General features: G+C 38.6%; 3 protein-coding genes across 4 annotated transcripts; 2 read left to right on the forward strand and 1 right to left on the reverse strand.

Annotated features, from left to right (window-relative positions):
- Positions 1–1,463: 1,463 nt before the first annotated feature.
- LOC104600674 (mitochondrial carrier protein CoAc1-like) lies at positions 1,464–9,610 on the forward strand. Its single transcript, XM_010263754.3, has 7 exons — positions 1,464–2,243; positions 2,792–2,877; positions 2,972–3,179; positions 6,447–6,579; positions 6,949–7,133; positions 7,577–7,708; positions 9,016–9,610. Exons 1-7 carry the CDS (start codon positions 2,052–2,054, stop codon positions 9,115–9,117), a joined length of 1,038 nt encoding a protein of 345 aa, XP_010262056.1. The 5' UTR covers positions 1,464–2,051; the 3' UTR covers positions 9,118–9,610.
- Positions 9,611–9,745: 135 nt separating this feature from the next.
- Positions 9,746–12,406, reverse strand: LOC104600675 (EPIDERMAL PATTERNING FACTOR-like protein 6). Its single transcript, XM_010263756.3, has 3 exons — positions 10,878–12,406; positions 10,577–10,620; positions 9,746–10,490 (listed from the first exon to the last, which is right to left on the reverse strand). Exons 1-3 carry the CDS (start codon positions 11,047–11,049, stop codon positions 10,269–10,271), a joined length of 438 nt encoding a protein of 145 aa, XP_010262058.1. The 5' UTR covers positions 11,050–12,406; the 3' UTR covers positions 9,746–10,268.
- A 7,567-nt stretch (positions 12,407–19,973) lies between these two features.
- Positions 19,974–23,715, forward strand: LOC104600676 (IQ domain-containing protein IQM1). Of its 2 annotated transcripts, none has more exons than XM_010263757.3 (9): positions 19,974–20,267; positions 20,642–21,206; positions 21,325–21,439; positions 21,546–21,611; positions 21,973–22,061; positions 22,147–22,234; positions 22,354–22,584; positions 22,718–22,819; positions 22,951–23,715. In XM_010263757.3, exons 2-9 carry the CDS (start codon positions 20,695–20,697, stop codon positions 23,401–23,403), a joined length of 1,656 nt encoding a protein of 551 aa, XP_010262059.1. In that variant the 5' UTR covers positions 19,974–20,267; positions 20,642–20,694; the 3' UTR covers positions 23,404–23,715. The 2 variants fall into 2 exon arrangements, with proteins under 2 accessions (XP_010262059.1, XP_010262060.1); XM_010263758.3 differs by having other exon boundaries at positions 19,975–20,267; positions 20,645–21,206.
- The last annotated feature ends 429 nt before the right edge of the window (positions 23,716–24,144 follow it).

The raw sequence follows: 24,144 nt of genomic DNA on the forward strand, positions 1-24,144 counted from the left end.
CCCACCAATAGGGGTGCAAAATGGATTGGGCTACAATCATACAAAGTCCGATCCTTTTTTTTTTTTTTCGGATTTGGATATCCTCAATTTGGATTTTTATATTATTTATTTATTTTTAACTTGTATATATATTGAAATATCCGATATCCTTATCATATTCAAATTTGAATCAATATTTGTGAAATCCGATTAGATCTATACTTTATCGAATCAGATTTAGATATATCCTGATCCAAATCTAACCTGATCTGTTTGCATCCCTACCCACTAACTTTTGTTGTTTGGATATTTCCCAAATGGGTCGGATACTCGGATGTTAGTATCGGACGGACTTTAGTTTTGTGGGTTCAATCCCTCTAATCCAACTTCTAGATAATTCGGCGTTATGGATTCGTCTATAGGTTTTAACACGTTCTTATAGGCTCAGTTTGGAAGGAGTACAAATACAAATGTATACCATGCAAATACATGCAAGATAATACAAAATACATGATTTTGCATTCTACATATTTGTATTTGTACTCATTCCAAACTTTGCCATAATTTCAAAATCCAAACATAACATGTGGCATACGTCAATGGGTTTCACAGGCTCCTATAGTCTGACTCTCTTCTATAAAAATCGAATAGAAGTGGGTAAATTGTTAAAACATCCCATGGAATTTTTTGTAATTGCTTAAACTTCTCTTGAAGTTTGGTAATTGAAATCAACTCTTCTTAACTTGGTGACATAGTTGTAACTTGTAAGTAAGCTTCTTTTGATAGAATCTTCGTCTTCTAAAAAGAGGCAATGGAAATGTTCAAAACACTCATACAATTACTTATTTATTTTCTACATTTTCTTTCTCTTCATTTGAATCACTATCCTAAACTCTTCTAACCTCTTTTCTAAAATTGATGCAGGATATTTTAGACATTTTATACCTGTTTTTAAAAGATCCTATCAGACGGGATCTACTTACAACTGTACGAGAGAATTAGAGGGAAGTAATTGCAATTACTAAACTCGAGGTAGGTTCCAGCAATGGTGAAAAAGTTGGTGGGAGGTTTGAGCAATTTACCCAATAGAAGTTGTTGACCAATATGATCCCAATCCTCTCTCTCCTTCCCGATATAATAAATATCTTGTCTCTGTGTGGATGGATATTCGGATATTCCGCTATTCCGGATTCAGAATTTCTGAATGTATACAATATGAGCCAATCAAGGGTACAGCTGCCAATTTGCCAAATAAAACGTTGACTCGGTCATAAAAAACCGGGAACAAGCGTTTCTGTGAAAAGAGATTATTTTATACGACGAAGATCCACCATCTTCCAATATAATCTCATTGAATCCGCCAGTTTGGCGGAAAAGTAGTCTAACGGTCGGTTGACCAGGTATTTTTGGCGGTTAACGTCCACTGAGAGCTGACGCTTTGACAATGAACTATAAATGCTCTAACCTACGAATATACTCAACAACAATAATTATTATAATAATTAATTTAACCGAACTTTCTTTGGAATTTCGCGATAGTGTGTGCACAGAGAGAGGAGGACAGCCGCGGTAAGGGAGAACGTGTCTGGTTCCCTAGAGCTTGCACCTGTTCTCCTTAACCCACTCATCCTGGTTCACTTTGGCTTTCGTCAATCTATTCTCTTTCACCCCCCTTTTTTTTCTTCCATCGAAATCGTTGATTATTCCTCTCGTATTTCAAATGGGTATCGGTGAAAATCGTCTTGGATCCATGGGAACAAGTTTTTCATTGAAGGGTTTCCGATCATTCCGGCGGATTTGATCATTCTTTGCTTCTGTTGATGTGTTTGGTTATCTTCGAAGAACAGGTTCGGTATGCCGGGATATCAAACTTTCTTCTGAGCACTTTCATGCTATTGCATCTGCCTTTTCTACAAAAAGCTTTCTCCTTCTGTCTACCGAGAGACCGATGGGATAAAGAGTTCGCTAAGTTGCAGGCTGGTTAAGTCAACTGGGTTTCTTCCAATACATACGTTTATCGGCGTATAAGTTGATAGGGTTGCGTTCCTGTGCGTATTCCTCTGCCATTTGAGATGGGTTCCTCTCAAGGGTCCGCTTTGTCGACCAATGTAGCGGAGTTTGTTGAAAAGCCGTCTGCCCGTGGGGAGGTTTTGTTTGTTGATTGCTTGCCTACTTATGTCAAGGAGTTAATTGCCGGAGGCGCTGCCGGAGCATTTGCCAAGACCGCAATTGCGCCCTTGGAGCGGGTCAAGATACTCATGCAGGTGAACGTGATTTCGATATACTTCTTCCCATTTTCCCAGTTTGTTTTGAAGACTTTTCGTTTATGTCGATCACTTTTCAATGAATAATTAGACTGATTTGTATTATTCCGAGAACCTAAATGTGATTATTACTACTTTTTTTTCAGCTTGGCATTCTTATCTTGTATATAACCATCCTTTTTCTTCTTACAAGTCAGCCTTGTTGAAAAACATGCTGCAAGAAGTTTGAATTGTTCTGTAGAATACGATGATGTTAACAAGGACTTCTTTTAGAAACCTCAACTCTCAAATATTCAATCCGTAGGCTTAGTTTGTTGAAATGTCAAATGTTGCCGATTGACAGGATTTTCTAATTATATTAAGGGGGGTCCTTTAATTCCATTATAATGAGGATTTTTTATATGATGAAACTATGTCATTTGTTTGTGCTGTCAGATTTCTCAGTTGCTTACTCTGCCTTTCTTCAGTTTATTTTGCTAGATTCTCGTATTTGTTTTTTTTTTTTTTCCTTCTAATTACATGCAGTTCTTATGCCTGGGAAATGACAGACAAGGACGGAAGGGTTTCATTCTCAAGGAGTCTTTCAGTCCCTAAAGAGGCTGCTGAAGCATGAAGGCATTTTAGGATTGTATAAGTAAGTTTGAAATTTAGGGAGTTCAAGTAATTATGTTCCAGTTTTATCAATTTATCACTCTAGTTATTTAGGTATGGCTGTTATATCTTTTCAGAGGAAATGGTGCTAGTGTTCTTCGTATTGTTCCGTATGCAGCATTACATTTCATGACATATGAGCAGTACCGATGTTGGATCATAAACAATTACCCTTCCCTGGGAACAGGCCCTTCCATTGACCTTTTAGCTGGTTCAGCAGCTGGAGGAACAGCAGTTCTGTGCACTTACCCCTTAGATTTAGCTCGAACAAAACTTGCTTATCAGGTAATTCATACAAATAACTTGTATTCCAGCCAAGCTAGAGTTTATTCCACTGTACTATGAGTATTTTGATGTTTTGCTATTTCTGTTAATGACTTTTCTTTCCTTTAGGTGCATTTATTTTTTAACAATTATGTGCCCTGAGTTTGATAAAATTGAATTTATGTATCTCATATTATTATCAATGGTTGTCACCACAAGTTCATGAGGATGCAAGTAATCATGCATGTGCATTGGCTTAAACATCATTTCCAATATTTGTCATGGTGTTCTTTGGAACCATATCCTTGCTCTTTGTTTCCTCTTTAAAATTTATCATTGTTTATGGTCTTTGGATAGTTTACCTGAGTGCATTCCTGTAATTAATTACCAGACCTTCTCTCCCTGCCACCTTACTTTTCTTTTTTGTTTTTCTGTACGAGATCTGAATCATGTACTATATAGGTGTTGCACACTTTCTGGTTTTTGGGACTTATAATATTAGGCCTTTGGCCATTCTGCTTTTGTTTTGTGGGCCACCAAAAAAAGTTAAAAGATAAATGCTTAATATGTATGGAAACATAAGAATTTATCATTATCCCAATTCTAGTTCATATTTTATATTTAATGACAGTGTTACTCCAATAGGTTCTTCAGTTCCTTCTTAAACCTCAAAAAAACTTTTAAGAGATTCATTTTTGAGCTTCAAAGCGAATAGATCTTCCATCTTCCTCGTTAGTCTTGCCACTAAATGTTACCTCTTGACCTACATAAAAATTTCATCCCCATCTTCCCGAGGGAAAACTGGGGAATGATGCTGCTCTTCTAACACATGTGGTTTTACACAAACTGTTTCACAAGTAGACTTTTACTTCATCATGCCTTTTAACCACTCACTCTTAAAGCAGGCTGTGGTAAGAACTTAGAAGGTGATAAATCTTGTAATCCCAGGCAGTGCCAAGCTCTGTTTCTCCACCTCACCATCCCTTTTAGCCACTCACTTGTGCTCATGTTAATCCTAGATTTATCCGAACATCTAATTCTTAATAAATGCAAGGTGATAAGTATGAAATATCTGCATTTAATTAAAAAATTAAGTTGACATAGGAAATGGAATTTAACTTGGAAAATATAAAGCATGATAGTCCAGTACTTAACTTATTTTTCCAAAACTAGTGCAACTGAATTGGAATTTTCTTATTCATTGAAATTTTATAAGATAAATTCTTTATTGTTATATTTTATAAAATTATTTCATATTTCTATATTTGAGGAAGTTTAATTGAAACTGAATCAGTTACTATAATTTAATAGAATATAATAGAAAAAGTATTTTTCCTATGTAGACTGATCAAACAGATGGTATTGTTAGAAATTTCAGATGTATTAAAACAAAGGCAACAATCAGAGAGAAAGTAAACTGGAAAAGTAAGCATAACGATTCATTTAAGGCAGAGGGTGGTTAATTCCTGATTTTTTAGTTGTGTGAAGCATGAGATATTTGTTGGTGGTAAGAAATTGTTTTTTATTGGAAACGATAACTTTATTAATGAATTTTCAAAATACAACTGACAACCCCTAGTAGACGGAGTTGAACCACAAACATTGAATTACAACACTGCCCAAAACATATTCCCCCTAACAGTCCCTTGTTTTGCTAATATATCCACTAGTCCATTATCTGATCTTCTTATCCATTTAAAGCAAGCACCAATCTCCCTTGCTAGGCTGATAATTTCCCTTAACAATTGTCTACGTGTCCATGCTCCCAAACTACCTGATTGCAGCCATCCAATTTCCAACTTTGAATCCCCTTCTATTTTGATTTGTTGTAGTCCCAACTGCTTTGCATATCTTACACCTTATAGTAATCCCATGATTTCTGCTCTCAAAAAGTCTCCCACTCCTATTGGGCCCAAGAACAATGCTAAATTCCTGCCTTCTCCATCTCTGAAAACACCCCCTATAACTGAGTGTCCCGGCTTGCCTATTGAACTACCATCAAAATTCAGCTTCACCCTGTTTTGTATTGGCAGGGACCAAAGCTTGATCACTTATTTGTGATCAATCTACAATTATTTATTGTTGGATTACATCAATCTACAATTATTTATTGTTGGGTTCCTTTCTGTATATCTCAAGTGGCTTAAATCTTACATGTTTGATCACTTAATTGTGAGGCTGCCCTCTGATAGTTTATTAACCTATTGTTTTGCCTTTTTGTCTTTATTATAGTAAAATGTGTATACATCTCTAAAAAGTATTGAGAATAAGACCCCAAGTACCTCGGTCATGATTCAATTTGTGTGGTCTGATAGTGTATGAACCTATTGTTTTCCTTTTTGTCTTTAATATAGTAAAGGTGCATACATCTCTCAAAAGCATTGAGAACAAAAAACCCCAAGTACCTCAGTCACGATTCAATTTGCATGGAAAGATGGAAATAACTAATGATCTGGAGACCTTAACATCCAACCACAACCCTTGTGTATTTCTAGCTTTCCTATACTTGCCAAAAATTATGGGTATGCCCTCTTCTCTCCCATGAGAATAAAACCCTCTTCTAAAAAGCATTGAGAATAAAACCCCAAGTACCTCAGTTGGTCATGATTTAATTTGTGTGGTCTGATAGTGTATGAACCTATTGTTTTTCTTTTTGTCTTTATTATAGTAAAAGGTGCATACATCTCTCAAAATGAGCTGTATCTGTGGCCTTTTCTTTCACACATATTAGGACTGGAAATGATTTTTTTTTTCTTAAGCCGTGTTTATTTCAATGTAGGAGAGGCTGAAAATGGCAGACATATCTTGGAATTAAAATTTTTTGCTCCTTTTAGATTATAACAAAGAAAGCCTTAATGAATCATCAACATGATCAATTCCAAAATCATCTTGTGATTGGCTTAACTTTTTGGATACATTTGCCTGAAGGGTTCAGATAAGCATTTGTGCATTGTTTTTCTATGCAACCATATTTGCACATCACGAAACACAACTCCATACATCATTTCCATGTTTGTTGTGGCATAAAAAATGGAGAATGGTACCACAAATCCAAACATTAATCAACTAGGTGTTTGTGAGCATGATAAGTTGCTTGTGAATTTGCTACAAATTAATGTATGTTTCACATGGTTTTCTCTACATCTACTTAATTCTCAAGAATATGTGGCACCTATTGGTGAATCTTCTTAGTTCGTTGTTAATTTATTGTTGATATAGATGCTTGAGAATTGATTTTTTTTTTTTTTTTTCATTTCTCTAATTTGAGTTCATTGCAAGATTTTATAGGTGATGGACACCAAGGCAAGTTTCAGGAATGGTATCCATAGTTATCATGCCCAACCGGTATACAATGGGATAAAAGATGTTTTTAGAAGTGTTTACATGGAGGGTGGCATCCTTGCTTTGTATCGAGGTGTAGGTAAGCACTTGCCATGATATCTCCATGTCCTAGGTTATCTTCCAAATTGACCATATTCTTTGTATTTATTATCTACTTTTTAATGGAAACTACTGAAGTTGGAAAACTTTTGAGTTTGTGGCAACAATTATTTTGAATGTACTAATCTTTGTGGTAAGTAGTGTTGCCAAATATTCAAGAGGAGAACAAGAACTGCTCCCTGTGCTTTTTTCTTATGGCCTTTGCTCTCCATCTCAAAAGCATGTTAGCATTGCTTGCTAGTAATACCATTAACATTCTTGGGGATATTACATAATCATCTATTAATTTGGATGACTATTTTTTTATATGCTTTCAAGCAGTAACACTTAAAAAGCCTACTTTGATCAGGTCCAACACTCATTGGAATTCTTCCATATGCTGGTCTTAAGTTCTATGTATACGAGGAACTTAAGAGGCATGTTCCTGAAGAACACCAAAAATCCATCATAATGCGCCTATCCTGTGGAGCTCTAGCAGGGCTATTTGGACAGACCTTCACATACCCACTGGATGTGGTGAGGAGACAGATGCAGGTATTGCCCCTTTTCTGTTATTTCTTATATATTCAATTAATAGTGTGTTTTTTTTATTTCATTTATCAGTTATAATAAAATTTCAATGTTCTAGTAAGATATCAAAATGATACTGGATTGGTTTGTTTACTCCTTGGTCCAGTACCAATGAATTGAGGGAAGCAAAGGTATTAACTGGATAGGAAAGGATGGTCCCAACAATACTGTGGCAGATATGTTGTGTGATCTGGAGGTTAGAACCAATACTTGGTAAATCTATTTGTTGCACAGTGGTCAATCAAGTTGAATTTTTATTTGAATTGACAGCCCAACAGCCTCAATATGCTGCCATGCAGTTGGGAAACTTTCCATCCAGCAGTTACCTTGGGGATAACCTTCACCGTATTCGGCTTGAACCTTTGACTGGTAATCTTTTCTGAGTTCTTAGAACTATGACGTTTCAGATTCAGAGTCTTCAACCATCAAACCAAGGAGGTGATCCTAGGTACAGGGGCACATTTCAAGGGCTTACCACCATCATCCGCAATCAAGGATGGAGACAATTGTTTGCTGGCCTAAGCATCAACTATTTAAAGGTAATTACAGAATATACTCCCTTTCTGTAGTCTGTTTTGCATGACCAGTTTGTTGACAAATCTGTTATAGGATCTTTGATACACAATCCTCCCGTTCTCAAAATGGATACACTACTCCACATGTACTAGATTTCATCAGCTTTCTTAATGCAACTTGGATGTTTCCTTTGGAGTCTTGCTGATAGAAAATTGATCTCAGTATGACTATAGTGCCTGACATGAAAATCTAGAGTTGCTTATAAGAACAACATCAGGAGATATGCCAGAGTTCAATCTTAACCGTTCAGTCCCATAAAGGTCTCCCCAGGTCAATTTTTATCCGACTGTCTTCTTGACTCTGTTCTTGGCCGGAAGAAGTTAGTAATTGAATTGTTACAAGTCACTTTATTCCTTTTCTCTTAACACAAAGTATGCATTTGCTTTCACGTAGAAGGGCCAGAAAAAAATGTTTTTGACATAGAAAAGGTAGAAAAATAACTGAAGTTTCAGATTGAGAATTCTTCCGCCTGTTTTACATTAAAACAGACAGACCAAAAGAGTATTGCAGATCCATTGTGTTGGGGTCTAAAATCTTGCATGGTCTGGATGTTAGCTTACACTGTTATAACACTAGACTTACTAGATGTGATGCCAACGACTATTTAGAGAAATGCTAATAGTAAACAATATGAAGACTGCTAGTAAACAATGAGTTTATGCAACTCTTGATCTGTTCAGCTTTTATCTCGAACTGTCTTTTCATGGGTTTGAGCATGTTTGTAGCCTTAAAATTTGGAAGAGTTGTATAAATTTCGTTGTTTGCTATCATTCCCAGGTATTTTATGTCAAAAGAAAAAAAAAAACTCAAGAATACATGGTTCAAAGTATCGTGTATCGTCAGAGGTGTATTGGTACTTTCAGTGATACCCCCAATTATTTATTTATTTTTGGTTTTAAAAATAATTATATATATTATTTAGAAAAAAGATTCCCGAAAACACCTTGTAAACAGGTGTATTGGGAACCAAAAGATACGATATGATACGCCCGATATGGGGTGTATGGTATCGAAACTTTGATCCTTGCAAGAATATCCATACAGAAAGCTCTATGAAAATGCTTAGTGAATTACATTTTTTCACGGCATCTCAGTGCCTGGTGTTTGTTCAATTGTTCTCTATGCCCTGATAGCTCGAGTAGCACCACTCAAGTTCGACACTCTCCAGTTTCCAGAGTCTTTATTCAATTTGGTGGCTTGTTAGCCAACATCTTGTTAAAGCTTTGTGAAACAGGGGATGATTGACAAGGTTTGTATTACTTTGTGGCAGATTGTTCCATCCGTGGCAATTGGTTTCACCGCATACGACGTGATGAAGTCTTGGTTACGTGTTCCACCCCGGCAAAAGTCTAAATCAGTGTCAGCTGCATGAAGGCATAGCATTATATTAAAATATCTTACTACAAAAGGAAAACTATCTGCCGAAATCCAAATAAGGTGTGACACTATTGCCATGTGGGGACAAGGGGTTTTGCTTTGGACAGTTATAGAGTTCAAGATGGCTTGCTGGATGTGTTATCTGAATTGAATCATGCACTCTCTGCTTATCCAGCGACTGTACATTTCTTGTGTCCTCTTATTTTTGCATGGATGAAGAACAAAGACTAACTTGCACATTGTATATGGTTTCAATTTTGAAACGGGTAATAGCTCAATTCTTGTTTTGTAATATACATTGCTTTTAAATGCCAGCGAACAGTTTTTTTTTTTCTTTTCTTTGTTTTTTGGTTCTTTTGCTAGAAATAGTTTTTAGACTATCTGTCAGCTTCAGATCATCGATAACTTTTCTTTTTTTTAATTCTTTTGTTAAAGCTAACAGCAATATACTATTATATTTAATGGCAAATGTACGTTTCTTTCTTTTATCTTCTGGAGCTCAGTCAGCATCTCAATCTATATCCCATGAAAGATGAAAAATTGGAATTTATGAAGAGTTAGTGCAGATTGCAGAATAGCATTAGATCATTGGATACAGATGCCCAACCCATTTGGTAAATATGACTCATCGAACACATGAACTTTTGCTAGGAAGCACTTCTCAATTTCTCATATTGCTCTAACATTGAAGCTAGAATGAAGGTGACTGGTGCTGCAGGGTGGGCTCAGGTGAACTAGTTAATTCAACTAGTTTTTCAGTCCAAAACTGATCACATTCAACATCTCTCTTGTTTTATAATGGTTCCATTGGTGGGGGGTGCAAAGCTCTGGACCCAACCTTCCTTGAAATTCTTGGATCCAGTTACATGCAGCACGTGAGAGCTCTCCCATTCATCTACAGATCATTGTGTGCTAGGACCCGTGTAAGGAAAGAAGAAGGAGCAAGAGGGGGAAGATAATAACTTGGTGGAATGAATTATCTATGTGAACCAATTGATCAATCTAGTAGTAATTAATTAAGAGTAATATCATCTCCCCGGATAAAATGAAAGAGCTACAACGTTCTCAAGGAGATGATGATGTACAGAGATGGAGAGAGAAAGCCACAAGGGTGGGCGGCTCATTGTGTGTGAAGTGTATAAAACATTAAGGGTTGAAGAAAGAAGTCCCACATTTGCATTTCCAGCCCTCTGGCTCATAATTGGCATATTGAACACCGAGATGGTCGGTGGTCGTTGGTACTTGTATGGCTTGACATGGAGTGCATCGTCCACACTTGCGCTGACAGTTTGGTGGTCTGGAACCCAGAGTGCTCAGCGATTTAATAGCTTCTTCGTTCACCAATATTCCCCCTGTACTCTTGAAACTCTTTAAAAGAGACAATCAAACATAGGTAAACAACAAATCCCATTTGAGAGAAAGACAGAGAATCGACTTTTCAGTGTTATTATTACCTGTTTTGGGTCGAAGGTAGCATGTAAAGACATTGGACTTTGGCCTGTCATTGACGAAGCACGAAAATATTAGAAAAGAAAAGTAATAATATGATATCCGTTTTAACACCAGAAAAGGAAGAAACATAAAGGAGAACAATGTCTCAAGTGGAAAGTTGGGTAAAACCAAACAGATACAGATCACCATATGGAGAAATTTTAAGAAAGAGAAGAGATTTTCACCAAAGTGAATGAACATGATAAGACGAAACAAATGCTCCCCTTAAGTTGGGAGGAAAGAAAGATCAGAGGCTCCAATAACCTGGATTACGAGCACCACCATATGCTGCAATGGGTCTGCTGGTTGCAGAAACCCAACTCACCATCTGCAGAGTTGTAACTAATACAAGAAACAATGCTATTCTCTTCCGTTCCACAGAAACCCACATGATATGGTGATTATGAGACTCTGTATGTCGAGAGAAAGAACTCATACTTCAACAGGACAGATATGATTGTTGACTATGTATATACAATATGTAAGAAAGTGATAAGAAGAGCCTATATAAAACAAGAAGCTCCTGCCCCCTGGACCAGAAAGCAAGCTCGACATCACCTATTTATTAACTCCTTTTCTAATACTCTTATATTGGATTTGTCTCAATCCCCTGCGCATAGGTCTATCCTATTCTCGCGTGATAGAAAGATCTTGCTTCTTAGACAAGTGATCCTTCTCTCTTATCAAACAGTTTCAAATCACTCAAATCCCCCTTTGACAACTCACTTGAAGACCATATGATTAATCCGTTTTCTCTGTCCCTCTTTTCTCTCTTTCTCAATTCAAACTCTCTGTTGTCTTTTCTTTGAATGCAAGCAAACACCACCTTCTGTCCACAGATGCATCTAAACTTGTACGGTTCGAGCCGGTCCTTCAGCTCGGGAAACAGCTTCCTTTTTTGGGTCTTAAACACCTAGCGAACCCCTACGATATTTAGAGAATTTAGGAAAAATCCTAGGCTGCATCGACTGCGGAGCCTTTTGTTCTGATAATTTCTATTCCTTTTCAAGGAAAGACATCCAGAGAAGCAATAACCCAATTACAAAATGCAGAGATAATGCAGCATATCCAATTACAAAAAGGGTCTTCTGCATTCATACTCAGACTAATTAATTTAGTCAGATATAGTGAAGATTGCCTTAATCAAATTGGTGACTTGATCAATCCACACCGTCTCTTTGTTTGAAGACGTCAGCCAAAACTGATTAAACAGTGGGTCCGAAAGTGGAGTGTTGTGATTATTGATTTTACGCTGTTAGTTGCATGGTTTGAATTGGTTTTGAAGATACTTGGTTGTACTTTCGGAGGTACTTCAGTGTACTTGACTGTACCCTATAAATTATCTTCCATCAAAATTTGGTTTTTTACGCAGTAAATCATAATATTAGTTTGGATGGGAACCTGGGAAGCAAGCTTGGTTACAAACAGAAATTACATTTAGCATATTCAAGAATTCTACTCTGGGAAAGTGTGAAGGACTAATTGATCAGTTATTACGTTTAAGTTTTCTTCTTACAAATAAAAAATGATGATGGGTTTCAGACTTTCAGTGGATTTAAACATGGAAATTAAAGATGAGAAGAATATATAATTGCTCATAATCCAGCAGCTGATTTATTGATAGAATGTGATCACCCACAGTTGGACAATGCTAACGGTTTAATTTAATGGATCCATGGAATTTTGAGGGTTGATCAAAGAAGCTATGGCCTTCTGGGACACCCAGAGTACTCATAGTCTAGGAGATTGAACTGGTCTGGTCTGGGGTGTACCGTGTACCTTTGTATGTAAAAGAACTTAACCAAGATAGTAAACTAGTTTCCCGGAGCTCTTTCCTCTTTTGAGGTAATAGGGTTGCTTAATGGAGAACTTTTGTAACAACATGCTAAATGCTAATGTCATCTTCAATAAATAAGAATAGAAAGCCACTGACTGCAACATTGCAACACTGCAAGTACAACTGTAATTAAACCCAGTAGTTGAGAGAGAGAGAGAGAGAGAGAGAGAGATTGCTTTAATCCATCCATTTAACGACTGGTGGAATTAAATGCACCGCACCCATGTGTCTGTCTTGCTTTTGCTTTGCTGTGACTGGAGTCTGGGGGCTAAAAGACCAAACCTCTCCACCCCACAGTAAAAAGCAGAGTTTGTGGAGCATTTCCAAAGAGGATTTGTGGATTTTAATGAATCAAATAATGGGAATGGAGTGGAAGCAAAGCAGGATTTGATAAGAAGCTTAACGTGGTAAAATCGTTGTGGGTGTTTGCTGTTGTTCATACTTCTTACTGTTTCCTAGGGTTTCTTGATTTTCTGAGCAGGCTTTGTGAATTGTGATTGAGTGATTTGATCATTCACTGTGGTGAAATACAGTCTACTCTACCACCTCACCTATGTATGTATAGGGAGAGAAGATCACTGCTTGTCACCTCGAACTGGCTCAGTTTGTAGCGGCGGAACAAAGCCACTCAGCTGATCGATTTTAACTGCTAGTGCTAGTATATACGAGAGAGCAAGGGTTCAATTGTTGCTGCCTACAGAGCGTCACCATATTCTACCCATGCTCAACATGAAAGATTCCAATCCAGTGGCCGGTGTTGATTTCATAAGCATCTAAGTACATCATGCAGGCCGTTATCTTTTGGGTCTTCTGATCCCTCTCTCATTGTCCTTTTGTTTGGTTGCTAGATCTGGAGTCTGGTCTATATATATATATGGTCATTGTTTTCTAAACGTCTATCTTCTTCCTCTCAAAATCTCACTCTCACCTACTAGAGAGTACAGTACTCCAACTACATTCTTCTGGTGAGAGGGAAGGCTTGAAATTTCATTTCAAAGTGATGGATGTGATTGTAGTCTGTACTTGTAGAGAGTGGGGTAGGAGTTGTGGTTCTTCCAACGCCATTTGGTAATTTTGAGCAGTCTCTTCAGTCGTTCAATGATATTCGGCTATTTAGGTCTCCCTCTCAAATCAACTCAGCATGCATCCTAATTTCTAAATTTGCTTGGAATCCAAATCCTTTAGAATTGGAACCGGAATTATTTAATTCCTGTACCGTTCTGATTCCAGACCCCTATTCCCACGAACCAAACGGATTGGAAGGTCAGATTAAAGAGCAAAGCACCGTCTATAACTGCCCATCATCTTGGAATAGTGGTTAGCATTTTGGCAAACAAACTTCTAAGCTGTGTCTGTTTTCATGTGAAAGGAAAGGAAAACATACACACATACATCCTATAGCCACTGATGAGCAGTTAGTTATAGGCTGTTTTAAACTTGGACAGCCTGGGCTGTCAACATATACATCCTATAGTTCACACACTCCATGTAATGTAACAGTATCAGTTGCTCTGTGAACTGACAGACAAGATATTGCAGCAGCAGCAGGGAGAGAGATGTTGACAGCTCAGGCTGTAGATCATGGACAACTAAAGTTTTCTCCAACCCTATACTTTATTTTGACCAAGGTTGTCTTCTTTACCCTCGGTCTCAGGTCGATACAAGCGCTACAAGTGCATGATGAGATCACATCTCCGCCCCACAGCACCATCCCCGCCATTTATTAGGAACATCTCCCGATGATGACATCATTGATTCTGATATTATCATTGGGAGATAATTCGCAATGCACGGCGAATATGTTCTGTGGGGCAGAGATGTGAATTCCAACTGCATACCACGAATACAGTGTAAGTCAAAAATGCATTTTGCCAGGGCAGTCTGGATTGGGTGGGTTAGACATAGGCCTCCACGAGTTCAGATCTGCACCCAACAACGTCCCACAGCACATCCTTGCGATGCATGGGAAATATTTTCCAATGATAACATCATCGATTCTGATATTGTCATCGGAAAATATTCCCAATACACGGTGGGGATATATTGTGGGGCGCCCCCTTGTAAACTCAGCCTTCCAGGCTCCAGGCTATCAAATGCAGGCCTGGCTGGCTACAAAAATTAGAGTTTTGACTTTGGAATTACCATTAGGTTGGATAATGGACGCCCAAACCAAGAAATCTTTCAAGAATCCACATCCCCTATTTAAACTTTGGACAAAGTAGAACGGGGATTTGATAGCAAAAAACTGAAGTTTCTAATGCATTAGGAAGCATCTAGGAACATTGTACATTCTGAAAACGTTTAGGGGGTGTTCTACAATATGGCTGGTTTTCTTTTGTATGTCAGCAATAACGAAAAAAATTTGTTGATGTATCAGACTATCAGTTTGTTTTTGTGTTCAAAAACAAAACCAATGATAAGGTATGTATTGAGAGACCTAACTGCTACTCTTTCTTAACTTTTATGCAAGAACCGAACAAAGAAAAGGCCAATCTCTAGTCATGGTTGCTCTTCACTCTATGGATTGAAGATGCATGTGTATAGCTATATTTATGGAGCTTTACGATCGCCTAAAGAGGGAGAGGCATTCCTTTGTACTTATAACCAAATGCTCCATCAACCTCTATTTTATAATAATACTGGCAGCTCTTTGTTGTGAATCAGCAGCACTTAACCGACTCCATGCACTCCTCTCAGGAGTCTTAGGTCAGTCTAAAACTCTAACTACCTTACTAACTGAAGCCTAATCACCTACTGGGTCCCACAACAGGTTTGATTCATCTCAAGCCATCCAATGAATTCCACAACATCAAGGTTTCCCAAGACATGTGCTCTGGCCAAACACCACCCATAGTCAAGCCAAGCGGTCCAGATCCAGATGGACGACAAGGGCATAGGACTGGACCCCTACAATTTTACAGGCCGAGTCTGGGATCTTCTCCCAACGATGCATCCGCTGGGACAGTTTTAGTTGGGAGGAGATCCCAATTTGGTGCAAGCACCTTTTAATGACCGAGTCTAAATCGCCTCCCAACAAAAACTTTCAAGAGATGAACCATTCCAATATGATTTTTGTCTGCACATCTCGTATATAGCAGGTCCCAGAAATTTTTAATTGGTAAAGTTTTTTTGTTAGTTGTAGCAGAGACTTGGGATGGATATTATAGAGACAAAAATAAAAAATAAAAAATCAAACCCGCCTTGACTGGGTTTATATCAAGTTTGGAACCGTGTGGGTTGGGCCTGATACTCAAACCCTTAGGCCTAAAAATCCGATTGGGCTTGGATTAAATACATGCCTTTTATGTATAATTTTATAACTCTTTTAAAATTTAGGGTTTTGAATACGAGGAGAAGATTTCAATTCATAGAATATAATAACTTTTATAACTCTAAGTACAAAATTAGGTGTTTGTCAAGCGCAAAAGCAAATTCCATTCTGAGTCGGTTTTTATGTGGTGTATTTTTCCTTTACAAAATTAGGCATAAATTTTAATTTTTACATCGACCCACATAGAAGCAGGCTTTTATATATATATATATATATATATATATATATATATATATATATATATATATATATATATATATATTATTAGCCCTAGGGTGCGGGTTGGGTCCAGGCAGCTCAAAATGTTCTAACACCCCTATGAAAATCCGGCCTGGGCCCCTGGCCCGGCTCAATATCATCCCACATATAGTTGACAATATTTTCAGACTAATCAATTCATTAATATACCAAAAAGGACTTAACTGTTGATGAAATTCATTGAATTGAAGGGCCAACAAGATTATCAGAGGGTCAAATCAATTGGAACCAATGACCAGACCACATCCTCTGTACCAGCTAGTTGTGATTCAATGGACTTTTCAACATCCTCATCCCCTACCATACATATGTCATAGGCATCACATTTATTTTTGAAGCACTCAAATATGGCTTTAGCTTTGACTTTGCACCTAGTCCTGTTAAACAAAAAGATTAAAGGGAGAAATAAACAATACTGTTCCTTGTTTCAAACTCAAAATCTTATCAACGTGCTCTTCGACTAACTAAATTCGTCCATTGATGTTTATATTTTTATTCACCTTTGCAAAATCATCAAATTGGGACCCACTTATAATACATGAAGAACCACTAGCATTAATTGTGTCACCTATGTCTCTATATAGGGCCATCACCTTCACTTATGGATACTATATATGCATTTACGATAATGTCCAATGTATAGATCGGGACAATTTAATATTACTATTTTTTATTTCTCTTTCTCTATCTATCTAATACTCAATGCTTATAATATATCTACCATTTTCGTTAAAAGTCTCTTCAAACCTTTTATTACTCTCTTTTATTAAACCGGGGTATGAATTAGATAAATTAAATGTGATTAAACGCCAATTTCAGATGAACTCTAAGATGGAACTTGACATGAACCCAAATTGATATGAGAAGTCAAGATTATCAATCCAAAACTTAACCAAATTTCTATTCAACCTCACTCGTTACATGAAATTACTTGGATTAAATACATGGGGCCTGAAAGACACGTAAATGACATAACATGGTTGGGACTTGGGATAGAGTTGAAGTCATTGCCATTTTCATTGATAACTTGTTGGAAGGTGAGAGGCGTTGGACCACGCTAAATAGACTTCAATCCAATACACGGCATAGGCATAATAGGCTAGGCAACTAATGAGTCAGACTCGGACTGTCGGAGCACATAGTTTCTGCGATTGTATTGTGGACCCGAGTCACCCGACGACCCAGTACACGGTTATAACATGCCCCTCCCAACTTCAAATGACTTGCCTCCGACCGTCAATCGGTCCATGGATCAAGAAGTTGTTCTGTTTCAGTCAAAAATGATGTCCATGTCAATAAGGGTGTCAAATACACCGGTTTTAGATTGGACTTGGACCAATAATAGAAATATTAAATTGAATCAATTCAGTCCAAAATATTTATTAGATTAGATTAGACCTGATATCCGTCTGTAATAAATTTATATTCGATTGGGTTGGATTCAGTCTATATCTTTTCCATTGATATAAGATAAGAATATAGGTGTTAATGGACCGGGTTTGGATAGAAACTAATCTAAATTAAAAAGAATCTGAATTGATTGGACGGTTCAGTCATTGAATTGGACCGGTCCAAAATATTCGTTGGATTGGATTGGACCTGGTCCATTTGTAATGGATTCACATTGGATTGGATCAGATTGGACCAAATCCAGTCCAATTGACACCCCTACATGTCAAAAATATGCCCAATGAGATGACATGTGTTTTAACTTGTAACCAACTTTAAGAAAACTATTCTCCATCTGAGTTCGAATCTGCTCCTCGCATCGCACCAACCTTACAGCATATTCTGACCATACATTAGAAATATCTCCCATACTTGTATTTATTATTTCATAGGGAAAATATTCCTAATACAGGGTGGGACGTGGCTGTGAAGTCAGAGATCGGATCTGTTACTCACAGAGTGTACCTCACACCAACATCACAGCTCATTTTCAGTTGTGCATTGGAAATTTTTTCGAAATTGTAAATTTTTATTCATGGGAAGATGTTCCCGATGCATGGCGGGAAGGGGCGGTGTGAGGTGCACTCTGTGAGGAGAAGATTGAGACCAGTGTGAGTAGACCTGTTCGTGGGCCGGGTTGGGCTGGGCTTAGGTCAGGCTTTTACTCTTCATGAATGGAAATTTTTCAGGCCCGACCAACGGGCCTACAACTTGAGCCCGAGCCCGACCCTGATAAAAAGCCCAAGCCCGAAGCCCAAGTTCGCGGTGACTGTAAGCTGCGATTTCAACAGTGATCAATTCGCGTCTAAGAGAGAGAGAGAGAGAGAGAGAGAGAGAGAGAGAGAGAGAGAGAGAGAGAGAGAGAGAGAGAGAGAAAGAGAGAAAGTGAGAAGAGGAACAGAGAATGTTCGCCGCCTCGCCGGTTGTGTGGTTGCTTGAGAGTGTGAGGACTGAGGACTGAGGAGGATGTGAAGACTGAAGAGAAGAGAGGTTCGGCTCGAAAGAGGTGAAAGAGAAGAGGGGTTCGACTAGGATTTTTTAACTTTAATCTATAGGTCGGATTGGGTCGGGCTATTTTAGCAAATCCTGAGCCCGACTTGAATTTATTGCGGGCCGGGCTTTTTGACCCGAGATTAAGCCCGCGAGCTCTTTTGCGTGTTCAAGCATGTCTGGGGGTCGGGCCGGCCCATGTGTGAGCCACGCTGGGGCAAATCCCAATTCTCTCCATCTCTTATCCAATATATTGAAGTGTAATTAAAAATTGGAGGGTATCTATCAAAAAAAATATTAAAATTTGGAGGGTTGTGATATTTAATGCGTCCAAGGTGGGTTTGGAGGGCTGCTAACCATCACAGGAGAAGAATAATGGAGGCCAAATCTGTATCCGCATATTACAGGTAGAGTGGGTTTCAGTTTTATGGCGAGACGTGGAGACACAAATTATATTAGAACCATATTGGGACAGTTTTTGTTGTATAATTGTAAACAACTCCTAATCTTACACAACATCCAAAGGTTCATTCATGCACCGAAGCAGTTGGATGGACAAGGACAAATGGATTTAATAAGCTGGACCAAGTGCGTTGTATGTTCTACTTCTACAGGACTCCAACCAAATGTAACCCACCTATTAAATGGATTCTGATCCACAAACCAGAACCCCACAAACTAGGAGGAGAAAAATACTATTTATATTAAAAAATTAGAAAGAAATTGTAACAAAAATAAAAAGGTATATCGGTTGTTTGGAAGGAAAAGTAAGGCAGAGAGACAGCAACAGAAAGTTGAGCCAAAAATCTTATTCACTCCTTAACTTTAATTTTAGGATTATGCAGCATAAACTTTGTTTCTTTGAATATTGGAAATGTCAAAGGGCCGTGTTTGGGACTCTACAACATCCTTTTATTTTTCTATTGATGATGGCGGGGCGTGTGTAACTCTGTGTACATGACTAGAAACTTAGAAAGAGGTGTGGACGGACTATGGGAATTGGAATTGGGAATAGCATTCTAGTCACGGTAACAGATGACTGACTGTCTGTGTCTGTCATCATCTACCATTCCTATCTTCCCGAGTTCAGATTTGCACCCCACAACAAATCCCAAACGTGTATCGGAATATACACTGAGATGAGGTGTGAAGGTGGGGCGCAAATCTGAACTCTATCTTCCCTGTTCTATTATATACTCCTTTCAATTTCAGGTTATTTCATGGAAGCTTGAGAGAGCCCAGAACCGAGAAAAAAGAAAGAAACTTACAACTTTGACCGCCTACTCTATTTTCTTCCAAAAATTTTTTCTACACTTGTGTCGTGAATTCCACCCGTGGAAACTCGTGCTGTCACCCCCTTTTTAACTTTTTTGTCCTATCAGAAGATTATCGGACTCCGAAGCAAAACTACTAAATCCCAATCTCTCTTTTTGGATGCCTCGATCTTTGTCTTTTGCGTATTTGAAGGTTTGAACAACAAACTACAAATAGATCGTGTACAGTGGGCTATGAAACCAATAAAAAAGTGAACACGTCGGCGATCCGTACACATTGGACCACGGCTCCTTTTGCTCGCTTTACTTTGCTCCCCCGCCCCCCTCTTCAATATCATTCTCTTCTACTGACTAACATTCTGGTTTGACTTCCATTGATGGGTCCTTTCATTACGATATATAAACCGGGTAGCTGGTTACGAATTCGGTAGTCTCGTCCAAAGCAGCTATTTTTACCTTCACCAGGATTTTGCCCCCGAGACCTCGCGGAGGTGTTCGTTATCTTCAACTTTTAGGTAACAGAACCTTCATCCTTCTTCCTTTTCGTGGACTTTTTGTTCTTGGATAACAATGTTTCCATCTTTCCATAGTATGTCTTTATTGTTTTCCGTTCGCTTTTCCGGTTCTACCCTCTTCTTCTTCTTAATCAGGACTCTTGTCGTGGAAATGAATTGGGTTTTGGGTCTAGTTCAGATTTCTACGAATTTGGGGTTTTTAATTAATTTAAATGAAAACTAGTGATTTTGGGTGCTTAACCAGAGAAAACTCTTCTCTCCTCTTTTGGGCTTCATCGCCTTCTACTTTCATCCTTTTCTTTTTCTTCAAACTAGCAAGTTGCAAGAATTTGTGGAGTTTTACAACTTACATGGTTTTCTTCGATCTTCTAAAGCAGCTTGACTTTTCGCTATTCGGACATTGGACTCTGTTGCTGCCTTTTCTTCAATGGGATTATCACTTTCCTTGCTTTTATCAGCCTGGAAAGAAATCTTGAAAATCCGGATGCTTGGATATGCTGCTGACAATGTGAAAACAGTTACAGTGAGATCCATCAACTTTGATGGAAAAGATGGGGAAATGACCTTGAGAACTGTTAGCTTCAAGAAAGAAGATACAGAGGCCGTTTTGAAGTCTGATGGGTCGGACAAGGTGATCATTGAAGAGCCCATTAGTTTCAAGAATTCAGTACCCCCAAAGCTAAAGCTTGAAACAACTGTTTCATTCAAGGATCTAGTCTTAGACAGCAAGAGCTTGAGTTCATCTACTTGGAAGAGCAAAGATGATAACTCGGTCAATGCATCGACACCCATAAGTTCCCTTCCTGATCCGGTGATACTGTTTTCCCCAAGGCCAGTGAGCGAGCTTGATGCAGCTGCTGTTAAACTTCAGAAGGTTTATAAAAGTTACAGGACTCGAAGGAACCTTGCGGACTGTGCAGTTGTGGTTGAAGAGCTCTGGTTTGTACCTTTTTTTTTTAATGTTTCTAGATGTTGGTTTTAATCTGGTTCCACCTCTCTGTGGGAAGTTTTCGGTTTTTCAGTAGTTTGATGGTGTTGTTCCTTCAAAATTTTACAGGTGGAAGGCATTAGATTTTGCAGCTCTTAAGCAGAGCTCGGTATCTTTCTTTGACTGCAGGAAAACAGAAACTGCTGTTTCACGGTGGGCAAGGGCAAGAACAAGGGCTGCCAAGGTACTCATTGAGTTTTGATATAAACTGAAGCCTTAAGTCTCAATAGGTTTGTTGTTTAACGGAAATGGATGATTTTTATGGTGATATGCTGCTTTCATATTTATAGGTGGGGAAGGGCCTGTCCAAAGATGAGAAAGCTCAGAAATTAGCTCTGCAACACTGGCTCGAAGCTGTAAGTTCACGTAAACCCCATCAATTGGAATGCCACTGTAGAACATGCTTCAGAAACTGATTTAGATGTTTGGCAATATGGACCTATTTTCTTGTTTTTTGTTTATGAACCTTAAGGACTTAGCAGGAACAGACAAATCAACTAAAAAATTTGGGTTGCTTCAGGTTGGTCATATCTGAGTCTGTCAAATATATGACTTTGAACATCTGTGTCTGTCCCTAGCTGGTTGCTTCAGGTTGAACGATGACATTTTTGGGTGTTTTGCATTTAATGGTGTTGCTTATTAGTTATGACTTAAAGAAGGTGATAGAAAAAACAGATGAAATTTAAGCTGGGTCATATCTCCTTATTTGGCATACAGATTGATCCTCGCCATCGTTATGGACACAATTTACACTTCTATTATGATGTCTGGTTTGACAGTGAAAGCACCCAACCTTTCTTCTACTGGTAAGCAGACCGTATACTGCCTTGTTGTCTGAGAAATTCTCATTTAATTACACATTGTTAAGCTTCTTACTTGGCAAAATTGAAGGTTGGATGTGGGAGATGGCAAAGAGATAAACCTCGAAAGGTGCGCAAGGACTGATCTGCAACGGCAATGCATTAAATATCTTGGACCAGTAAGTTTTCTGTATATGTTGTTTACTGAGACTACAATCATGTTTGTGATGAATGTGTAATTAAAATTAATCCATGTATCTCACTTGGGGGTCTCTCTGTCTGTCTGTCTGTCCTGCAGAAAGAGAGGGAAGCATATGAAGTGATCGTTGACAGTGGGAAGCTCGTCTACAAACAGAACGGAACGCTAGTGGATACGATTGAGGGATCAAAGTGGATATTCGTTCTGAGCACATCAAGGGCATTGTATGTCGGACAGAAGAAGAAGGGAGTCTTTCAGCATTCCAGCTTTCTAGCAGGAGGGGCCACAACGGCAGCTGGAAGATTAGTGGCCCACAATGGGGTTCTTGAGGTACCATATCCATATTCCATAGAAATGAATTAATGCGCTTAATTTGCTTCATTCATGGAAACCATGTTTATATGAATAATCATTCATGTATGGTTTAACTTGTATTTCACTGCTTGTTTTTCATCTTCTTCAGGCTATATGGCCATACAGTGGGCACTATCATCCAACGGAAGAGAACTTCAAGGAATTCATTAGCTTTCTGGAGGAAAACCAAGTAGACCTTTCCAATGTTAAGGTAATAGTTGCTTCAAATTTGTCCTGCTGATAACTCTGTATGCTCAATTGTGATAGGACATGTTTGTGTAGAAGGTGTTTGCATAAATGTTCTGATCATCCCCTTGTCTTAATTTTTGTTTCTTGTTCCAGAGGTGTGCAATAGATGACGACTGCCCCTCGTTCAAACTCAACCAGGAGGAGTCTAACTCAAAGTCAGCCGAGCATCCAACTGCAACAGTAGTAGTATCAGCAGATAAAAAAACAAGTGGTGAGAATGTGAGTGGAACCGCCAATACTGAAGAAGATAGTAAGAAGGAAATGAGCGCAGACAGAATGGGGCAAGCAGTTTTTGACGTGGCCAACCGTTTGTCACGGAAGTGGACGACTGGAGCTGGGCCTCGAATTGGGTGTGTGAGGGAGTATCCTACAGAGCTACAATTCAGGGCACTGGAGAAAGTAAACCTGTCACCAAGGGTGACGCCAGGACCCATCGGAAATTATCCCATCCCGTCGCCACGACCTAGCCCCAAGGTCAGACTCTCTCCCAGGATTGCGTACATGGGGCTCCCTAGCCCTAGGGTTTCTGTTCCCGTTGCTAACTAGACGTGGCCATGAAGAAGATGGCTAACCATTCAGCTCTCTTTGGGTGCTCTGGGCTGAAAGCCTGAACTCTTTTTTTGGTAACTAGGGCATACTGTAAATGATCGTTTTTTTATAACAAGAGGGGAAAGAAAGATAGAACCTTAAAAACGAAATGCTTCCCCCTTTTTTTTTTTGTTCATGAACACACACACACACACGGAGTCACGGACACGGGTTAATCCATTCTTTTTCTTGTAGTTAGTTGTAGGAAAGAATAACGATGTAAAAAATTAAAGAAAAAATAATAATGTCATTATGATTTCTATCTTTTCATTCTGGTGCCAACTGGGTGGTGGGTTGGGTGTTTGGCGAGTAGTTGGAGCGGAGAAAGAATTGGGATTCATTCCCGCCTTCACCCGGGTCGGAGCTTGGAGCTCGGAGGGTTGTCAGTTGTGTTCTACAGTTCTGTGTGGGCATGGGAGATGGACTACCCCCGTTGCCGTTAAAAGCCCGAAAAGGCATAATACCTGAGAAGCTCATAATTAATCGAACAATCAAATCGTATTAAAATTTACGGAGGATTGTGATTGGTCAAAAGTCCTTTTGTATTTTTTTGTAACCAATCAAAACTCCTTACTCCTTTAATCGTTATATACTTATATATTTGACTTAAGCCGTACCGGGGGGTTTATTTATTTATTGATATAATACTACCTACGGGAACAGGGGTAGGGTAAATTGCCTTTCCGTAATTGTTGATGC

This window comes from Nelumbo nucifera, chromosome 8, assembly GCF_055504915.1.
Source record: "Nelumbo nucifera cultivar China Antique chromosome 8, China Antique-T2T, whole genome shotgun sequence".
Lineage (NCBI taxonomy): Eukaryota > Viridiplantae > Streptophyta > Magnoliopsida > Proteales > Nelumbonaceae > Nelumbo > Nelumbo nucifera.

Bases quoted from the DNA above. Each gene is read 5' to 3' on its own strand.
- LOC104600675 (XM_010263756.3), bottom strand. From the start codon at position 11,049: ATGAGTTCTTTCTCTCGACATACAGAGTCTCATAATCACCATATCATG. The intron at 10,621-10,877 runs GTTATTGGAGCC...CGTCAATGACAG, and splicing joins TGGTGGTGCTCGTAATCCAG to GCCAAAGTCCAATGTCTTTA. The intron at 10,491-10,576 runs GTAATAATAACA...TCTCTTTTAAAG, and splicing joins CTACCTTCGACCCAAAACAG to AGTTTCAAGAGTACAGGGGG.
- LOC104600676 (XM_010263757.3), top strand. From the start codon at position 20,695: ATGGGATTATCACTTTCCTTGCTTTTATCAGCCTGGAAAGAAATCTTG. The intron at 21,440-21,545 runs GTACTCATTGAG...TCATATTTATAG, and splicing joins CAAGAACAAGGGCTGCCAAG to GTGGGGAAGGGCCTGTCCAA. The intron at 22,235-22,353 runs GTAAGTTTTCTG...TCTGTCCTGCAG, and splicing joins GCATTAAATATCTTGGACCA to AAAGAGAGGGAAGCATATGA.
- LOC104600674 (XM_010263754.3), top strand. From the start codon at position 2,052: ATGGGTTCCTCTCAAGGGTCCGCTTTGTCGACCAATGTAGCGGAGTTT. The intron at 2,878-2,971 runs GTAAGTTTGAAA...ATATCTTTTCAG, and splicing joins GGCATTTTAGGATTGTATAA to AGGAAATGGTGCTAGTGTTC. The intron at 7,134-7,576 runs GTATTGCCCCTT...ATGACGTTTCAG, and splicing joins TGGTGAGGAGACAGATGCAG to ATTCAGAGTCTTCAACCATC.